Source organism: Parus major, chromosome 14, assembly GCF_001522545.3.
Source record: "Parus major isolate Abel chromosome 14, Parus_major1.1, whole genome shotgun sequence".
NCBI lineage: Eukaryota > Metazoa > Chordata > Aves > Passeriformes > Paridae > Parus > Parus major.
In genome coordinates, this window is record NC_031783.1 from 16,036,947 (window position 1) to 16,045,446 (window position 8,500).

At 41.2% G+C, this 8,500-nt stretch overlaps 1 protein-coding gene across 4 annotated transcripts; it reads right to left on the reverse strand.

Moving 5' to 3' along the window:
• Positions 1-907: 907 nt before the first annotated feature.
• NSMCE1 (NSE1 homolog, SMC5-SMC6 complex component) lies at positions 908-8,411 on the reverse strand. 4 transcript variants are annotated; one of them, XM_033517872.1, is made up of 9 exons: positions 7,855-8,411; positions 7,643-7,753; positions 7,403-7,546; positions 5,426-5,547; positions 4,525-4,602; positions 3,656-3,802; positions 2,574-2,690; positions 1,579-1,699; positions 908-1,117 (listed from the first exon to the last, which is right to left on the reverse strand). In XM_033517872.1, exons 3-9 carry the CDS (start codon positions 7,518-7,520, stop codon positions 1,068-1,070), a joined length of 753 nt encoding a protein of 250 aa, XP_033373763.1. In that variant the 5' UTR covers positions 7,521-7,546; positions 7,643-7,753; positions 7,855-8,411; the 3' UTR covers positions 908-1,067. The 4 variants fall into 4 exon arrangements, with proteins under 4 accessions (XP_033373763.1, XP_015498672.1, XP_033373765.1 ...); XM_015643186.3 differs by lacking the exon at positions 7,643-7,753; XM_033517874.1 differs by lacking the exons at positions 3,656-3,802; positions 7,643-7,753; positions 7,855-8,411 and having other exon boundaries at positions 7,403-7,630.
• Between the last annotated feature and the right edge of the window lie 89 nt (positions 8,412-8,500).

An 8,500-nucleotide genomic window follows, 5' to 3' on the forward strand; every position in this document is an offset into this window, starting at 1 on the left:
TCTTGATCTTTTGGGCCTCCCAATTCTTCTGTCTGTGAGGGGAGAAGTACGGGGGGGAAAGAGTGAGCAAGCATCTCATGGTTTGGAGCGTTTTGGTGCAAACACTAATTTGGAGAGTACCATTCCTAAAGCACATCATCACGTTAAAGCCTGGAACATGGCAGTTAACTGAAGTTAACCCATAGTTTAATTGCAGTTAGATAACCTGAAGTTTAATTATGCTTTGATTAACCATCACCTGAACTGCTGCCGCCGCCTTTCTGCAGCATCACACATCTCTATCAACAACAAGAACGCTGCCATTTCAGTTTGGGGTGGGGCAGTAGCCAGTCCTTAGCTCCTTTCCAAGTCACTCTTAAAGGAAAAAGCATCCTTACTTAAAACTGGGGTTAGAAGTGCCAGGACTAAAAACCTAAAGAATTTCAATATGGTAATTTTTTCAGCACTTCACAGACATAAGCTAACATTGCTCCAAGTCTAGTCGTACTGCTTCCCAGTCCTTCTGTGGCAATATTCCCTCACAGCTGCTTGTGACCTGGCCTTACGTCAAGACAAATTCTTTTGCATCTATAGAATGGGCAAAACACAACCACAGAACCAATTAGAAGTGTTCCAACTCCAGCCCTAAGTCAGACTCAGCCAGCTGCCTTGCACATATTGCTCTGATTTTTCACCTGCTTGATATGCTACAGCAGGTGTCATTTCCACTGTGCAACTGAATTTGTACTGTCCCTGTACAAACAGGGAGCACTTGCTGAGAAAGGCTTTTTTCAAGAGTTCAGCTGTATATACCAGCTTGCAGGACCGACTAAAACATTTGCATGTTTCATCCCCAAACATGCACTGGGAGTCCCAGAATATGGAGAATCACAAACAGAAAACAGCTTTCAAGAAAGCAGTGCAAGCATTACTATGAACAGGAACATCAATAATAGTTTTATTTTAAGATTCTTAGAACTTTAGAAAATGGGTACACTGAGCACTGTTACTAATTGAATACAATAAAGTCTGGCTATTCTGCCAGAGTGGCGGCAAAGAGATGTCACTGACATCAAGTTTTACTGGCATCATCTAGCACCAAGAGTGGAGCTCTGTGGTGAGCCCATCCGACTCACACCTGTAAAGAAAACCAAAGGAAGGTTAATGGACAACACACACAAAAAAGACAATACTGTATAACCTCCTTTTCTAAAATGCTTTGTATATTCCTCTGTTGCTGTTCACAATGTCCAGTTTCTCTGGACAATGGAGGAATTCCAAAGAGATTCTTAGAAGCTCGGTATTTCCAGAAGTTTTAGTTTCATGGGTTGTGTGTGCTTCTATCCCTTCCCCACTCCCCTCCCATCTCGTAAAGATTGTTATAAAAAAATATACACAGGGTCTATTATACCCCTGTGGCACTTTTTGGGCACTCTGGGAGCTCAGTGCTGTGTGTGTGTGGTTTAGTGCCTGAAACGTACCACTGAAGTCAGAAAGAGCTAATACAGTTACGAATAATACAGGCAGTGCCACTGAACATCACAGCCCATTTCCTAGTATTATTACATTCAGTTTTTTTAAAAATACATTGCTTGGTACCTGGGGTGTCACAAGACCAGAATTCATTACACTTGGGACAGCGGGGTTCACTCTGGCCTCTGAAGTACTTTCTGACACAAGGTAAGTGCATTCCAATTCCACAGGATTCACATACTTGGCTCTGAAATCAGGAGTGTTGATTCATAAAATCTTTTTAAACTGTCCTTCAATTTAAGAGAAAGTTGTTACAAAGTGCAGCAAGTATGCAACACTTTGTTCCAAAGAATGGTTCCCACATTATGGGTGGTAGACACACTCAACAGTCGAAGCTGGTAAATGGTAAAAGGAGGTACTTTTCTGTAAACTAGGAAATACTGTTTACCTATATAGACAACATTTAGCTTGAAAGACAGCAATTTCAGTGCAATAAAGGAGACTGACTGGGATGGAAAAAATAATGTGGAAGCATGTTAGCTGGGCAAATCAGAAGATGCAGGCTCACAGTGCAGGAAAACACAGCAGTTTTGGAAAATCCAAGCTGTAACTACTTAGGCAAGATGGAACCAGAAACGTCCCAGCTATCAAAACACAGTGCTTTAGCATGCTCTACTAGCACTCATGTTCCTTCTGAGGTCCAAACATAAGCAATTCCTGAATTAAAATCCCAGGACCAAGAGTGAATGTGTCACGTGATGATGTCTATTGGCAAGGCCCAGAAGGACACTGCTAACACCTCACTGCTAAACCTCTTTCAGCATCAGGAGCTCATCTCTAATATGCTGGTTTGGAAAGCCAGACAGCATAAACGTGTTCCTCATTGCACGAGTGCACTTTTCCAATTTTATACTTGGAGACACTGTTCCAAGGCAGTTTTATTTCTAAAGACAGAAGATAAAATGCCTAAAATAAAAAAAAAATAATAATAAAAAAAGGGTTTTTTTTAAAAAATGCATTAGCACCATGACCAGATTAAAAGACCAAGTTTATACCCACAGGAAAGCATCAGAAACCTCAGCTATGACCATGCAAGTCCATTGGCTGAGGTGACATGTTACCTGGATGGCGAGGCTGTGACAGATGTTACATTTCCTTGCCACGTCCTGGTAGTTGCTGAGAATGTACTGTTCCATCTCAATTATGCACCGTGTATGCAGAGTATATTCTCCATTTTTCTAAAGAAACAAGTGTTGAAATGAGGAATTTCTTTTAATTCCTTCTACCTTTTCTGACTGTACTAACCACTTGTTAACAAGCCACCTTTTTAATACCATCATGAAACCAACATGCTGGTACAATGCAATGTCAGAACACCTTTGAAATAGCAGAACTCCTTTGTTTAGAGGAACAGAATAAAAATCCCACACCTCTAACAGAGATCTAGTCCTTAGAAAGCATAGATGAGCAAGCATGCGTTCCTTAATAGAGGCATGCTGTTTTGGGATCCTCCATTATAGGTTAGAGAAGATTCTCCCTGCTTTAAACAAAATCTCAGCATTTCTTGCTTGATCTGTCTTTGGAAATACCTGCCAAATCAACTTAACATGTAAGTAACGGTGTGGCAGCAGGTTGGAGATCTATGATGCAATGACTCCAGCAGAAAAGGGATTACAGTCTTGCTTGGCAAGCAACTGCAGTGTCCACGTGGTGAGCTCATCTCCACTGCTCCTTCATAGAACAAAACAGGTGTAACCATGTGCACAGTGGCACGCATTTCTGGTACAGGAGTTTTCAACATGCCTGGCCTTGCTCCTTTTCAGGAAATTCTAAATGCAACTAAAGGCACTGATCACTCTGAAAAGCTTTCCCCAGCTCTTGTTCCAGGTTGAAGGATGCTGTGCTGTTGTGTACAAAGGATGCCTGCGTGTCACTGGGCAGGACTAGACACACAAACCCACCTGGCTCAGGTACAAGAAACTGAAACCATATGGTCCTGTACAGACCTACCCAAGGACTTTTTCCTTGTAAGTCTTACTTCCTTTTCTGCAAAAATCACTGAAGCAGCAATAAGTATGGCCCCATAAGGCCATTTTTGCCATCTTTCATTCATTCATTCAAGAAAAGCTCCAGTCTCAGCTACCACATCCATAAGGACATGATAACTGCATCCATTGAACTACGAACATTTGAATGCAGTTACCTCAGACAGCCACTTATCCTCCACAAAAACTTTCAGCACTTGTTCTGCTTCCTTTTTCTTCATTTTCCTTGTCTTAAGTTGGTCAGCCAAGTTTAAAATATCTGTAGATGAGGCAAAGCCATTTTCTGATAAAATTATTAGGTCCATCTACCAGAAGAAACGTTACCAAGTATTAGAAACCCTGCAATTAGGCAGACACACCTTACAGTAATGTGCTAATGTCATCCATATATATGAGAGATACTACAGTATATGGCTTGAACCAGAATTGTAAAACAAAGGCCAAAAGCTGAAACAATCATTGTCCCCTTGACAGTTTCAATCTTTGCCAAGAAAACATTTCCACAAATATAAGTATACACGCTGCATAAATGAAGCTGCGTTCAGGGACCCCTGGACACACTCAGTGGTGACAGATCCATTTATTTTTATCTCCTCTTTGTCAAAAATCTTTTGAGGAAATCCTCAATAACCATAGACAAACGTTTATATGCAAATTAGCAAATTCATTTGGTATGTTACTGGCATTAAAAACTATTGTATATTACTAAACTACTGAAGCCAGTGAAAAACTTGGAAATCTTGACGGAAAATCCTGAAGAAAGTTGTTTGTGTAACTAAAAGAAGATGTGTAAAGTCCCTAACCTCAAGAAGTCCTTCCCTGGTGCTTATCTACCTTGCCCATAACTGACTTAAAACAGCAAATCATTACTTGCACTTACATTCCTCCCTGCCCACCCCACCGATTTGATCTCAGATAAACAGGTAAAATGGCAACTACTTCCTCAACCACATCTCCATTTCCATTCATTTTAAGATGATACCTTAACAAATAATATGATTTACTGAGTGATAACTGACATACTTACTGTTTTTCTGAACAATTCCAATTCAATTTCTGTATAGTCAGATGCCATTTTAGTTACTTCAGTTTCCGCCAAATTCACCTATAAAAAATAAACTGATATAAAGTGCCTATGTGGTTTCATAGCAGAAACTATAAAAAAACCCTTGAGGTTAAGAATACATCATCTTACAATTAACATAGATGTTAGTTCTTTGAGGGGCGCTTGATGGTATTCAAGTTCTTTCTTTACAACCCCTCATTTTCCAGCCACAAATTCTCTACAGCTGCCTCTGCCCAGGCAAAGCCATTCCATAATCCAAGCTCCCAGAACTGACAGAGTGCTGCAGCCGAGCTGACACATCACAGGTGCTAGACAGTTCTGGTGCTAGACAGCAACTGGAACTATATTATCAGTCACCGTTTTTTCCACTGTGAAAACCAGTTGCCCATCTATTCTACTGTTATTGCACATGCTAATAATATTTATTAATAATTATTAGCTCAATTTAACTGGCAAAAGGAAAAGTTAAAAGCAGCAGCTAATGTTAATGCATTCTGTATGCATCCGGTCTTTTGAAATTACTAAGCTTTTCTGACATGCATATTGCAGATCATCTGGGGAAACAACTTATAGGCCACTCCTCAGCAATCCTTTTGTGCTAGGTTGATTTTTGAGTGGGAGAGAAAGAAAAATATGTTGGACAGCTCTCTGTGTTTTCTAGTTTAAAAATCTTTCTCAGGAAAGAAAGTCTCCTGTGGAAAAGGAATCTCACTTCAGCACTTAAGCAATGTTTATGCTAAGTAACTCCAACACTGCTTTCATCCTTGCTACAATGTCCTATGCCCACACACCTGAGTTGTGACAGTTTATCCTCCTGCATCCACTGCCAGCCCCACACAAACACAGCACAGGAGGTACCTACTACAGCATAATGTGCTCTCCCATTGTCTTCCGATAGACCTTTCCGGATCTGCATAAACAAAGGCTGCAGGTGGCTATTAATAGTGCTGATGAAATCATCCAGTTTATCATGTGCGTAGTAAACTGGAAATGAATGAGAAAAAACACATAGAGAGAAAAGTCAAACAACTACACATCAGGCAGATCTTTTTATGTGAAACACTTTTTCCCAGGTAAAAGTGCTGAAACTGAGGCAGAATTCAAACATGAATTCAAACTGTTCTATTCAGCAGACATATAATTTCCTTCTGCTGCTGTCTCGTGGCCTTCAGAAATGCTCAGCTCCTCTAAAATCAGTTGACAGAGTCCAGACATTCTGTCTTGTTGCAGGGAACCCACCGCACTAATCCAGTAATTACAGTGACCTGAACTAAGCTGAATTGAAAATAAAATATGACTGGGAAAAAATACTACGCGCAATAGGAAAAACACTGACTTGGATTCCTTTATACATGTGGGATTTCTTGTTTCTGTATGCTGTTTCACAAATTAATGGCATATAAGTGATCAAGTTACATATCAGAAAACCAAAAATTCTAGCATTGTAGAAACACAAGAAATATCTTGAGTCACCTACAAACCAAACAAATACTAGCAGCAGTTTAATCATAGACACAATTAAGATGGACTTTGCAGTCATTCTGTGGAAGAGGATATAATGGTTCTTGCCTGCACAGCACCACACAACTCTCACATCCATCCAAAACAAGATTTTGTCAATTTTATTACTCCTGTTGCCTTCATCAGGCTATGGTTTAAAAACCAGAACTAAGTAACAGCTCATAATTTTAGATAAATGATTCGTGTTTCAAAAATACAATCAGTTATCATGAAATTAATCCTGTTTTCAGTCACAGAAGTCCCTCGCTCATCTAACAGCATTGGGTCAAGATCCCACACCCAAACCCCACAGCACTACAGCACAATGCCAAACTGCACTCATAGGATGCTCCTGCTCAGGAGTTCCTGACTCAGATATACAAGATTCCTTCAGTGAACAAAGCCAACAAACACCAAGAACGATAGTAAAGTAAGTACAATATTCAAGCATAATTTTGCCACCTGCTTTGCTCCTGTCAGCAGGAAACACTGCACACTGCACAGGAGCTTTAGTGACCCATTTCAGAGAGGGTAAAAGATGAAAGATAACAGAATACTCTTTCGTACAACAGCTATAACGTTTTAATGTGAGATGAGTGGCTGTTCCAGTAGATCACATACAGAAAAAAAAAGGGATAAAAATTCTCAATAAAAAATTAATAGGGGTTAAAGAACATCAAAAGTTGTGCTTCACAATTTTAGCATCTAAGATGTAAAGTTACAGTTCCTGACTCAAGAAACACACAAGTAGACTACTTTGTTCTGACCTTACAGCTATGGGTAAGTAGGTACAAATTCACAGAAAAACAGAAGAGTCCCTGTAGAGTGAGTAGCATGGTGGCACAGCACAGGGCGTAGCACTCCTAAACCTGGCAGGAGAACAGATTCCAGGACTCAGAATGGACAATCCAGCACAGGTGAGGTGGGAAGAAAGCACAGCAATTCACCAGGAAACTTCATCTCATCCTCACCAAAATGTTTTTGCAGCAGTCACTTCTCCCACAATACATGGGAGAAATAACTGAAGTGCATTTACTTAAAAGCATTCACTATAGTGAAGTACTTCCAGTGTCAAAATTTTTTTTTTAAAGTCATTTATATGTATAACCTATAAACAACAACCCTGATAAAATAAAAAGTACTACAAATCTGGCCTGATTAGAAGTTACTTTACTCATTACTGTATTATTTTATCTTTCAGGAAAGAGAGAAAGAACACTCATATCATTACAGTTTTTTAACTTTTTTTAGCTCGTGCATGTCCTCCAGAAATCAAATTATTTGTAAGCTGCACCAGGAAAAAAAAAAACCAGTTCTTTTATCACCAGGACAAACATACCTTTATCAGTTTCACAGCAGTGCTGGTGTAATTTCCTGGCCTCTGATCCTTCTGTTATCCCATTAGACATCAGAACCTGCAGGAACCGTCGATGAGCATCGGTCATTTGAGCTGCCATCTCAGTGTTTTACCAGGCTTCAAGTGCTGCAGGAGGTTTAAGCTGGAATTAATGCACATGTTCATGCAAGTTTAGAATACAATAGTCCAAGTGTACAGAAGATTTCAATTAAAGTCTATTACATTGGATGAGGGCAAAAAAAAGCAGATCCCAAGGTCGTCCTCAGAATGCAGAGGGTGGCCAGCCCTGAGGTTATGGAAGGGTGCAAGAGATAAAAGTCCAACTAGTTTTAGCTACAGAAAAGAACATGGTATGCATTGTGTTGTTGTCACCCAAAATCGGGGATAAAACTCCTTCTTTTAACACCAAGGTAGTATTAAGAAGCAAGCAATACTTTATTGCAGCACTGGATAGAAAAGGGAATGACTCAGTCTGCACAGTTAGTCTCAGACGGTGCTCTTGGAGGATCTTTAGGCACCCATGGTGGTCACTGGGCCTCTAAACTTTGACAGTGGTCTTCTCTATCCGGTGTGGTTTTCGTCCAAGCTGCACAGTATATCGCTGAGCTGGATTGGGGCGGTTTGACTTGTTACGAACGGGAGTTAGAGCGCTCAACGTCCCGCTAACCGCTCCATAAAGCTCCGTTAACCGTCACCCGCCCTCCGGTATCCACAACACCACCGTCCCCAGAGCTGAAAATAACCGTGCTGGGGGCAAACACAACACCGTCTGTCATTCTACGGTAGATAAAGCTCCTGCTCCCCACACAGCCTGACTTGAGCACAGTCAGTTAGAGCGGGTGACTTCGGACAGAAGATAATCCTCTACAGGTTTCGAAGAAAGCCTGAAGTAATTAAAGGCAGCTCAGGAAATTCCCTGACCACTGCACTGCCCCACCGCCCGCTTCAGGCTGAGCTCTGGCCTTGCCGCTTCGCCGTTCGCGCGGCCCCGGACCAGCCGCAGCCCACGGAGACAATAGCCCGAAAAACCGCCCGACCCGCTACCCCTCGGCCCTGCCGGGACACACTGGTGCTCGCCGG

Coding starts and splice junctions, on each gene's coding strand:
- NSMCE1 (XM_015643186.3), bottom strand. CDS start 7,520: ATGGCAGCTCAAATGACCGATGCTCATCGACGGTTCCTGCAGGTTCTG. Junction 2,691..3,655: donor AGGATAAGTGGCTGTCTGAG/GTAACTGCATTC, acceptor TTGTTTCTTTAG/AAAAATGGAGAATATACTCT. Junction 1,700..2,573: donor GTCACAGCCTCGCCATCCAG/GTAACATGTCAC, acceptor TCCTGATTTCAG/AGCCAAGTATGTGAATCCTG.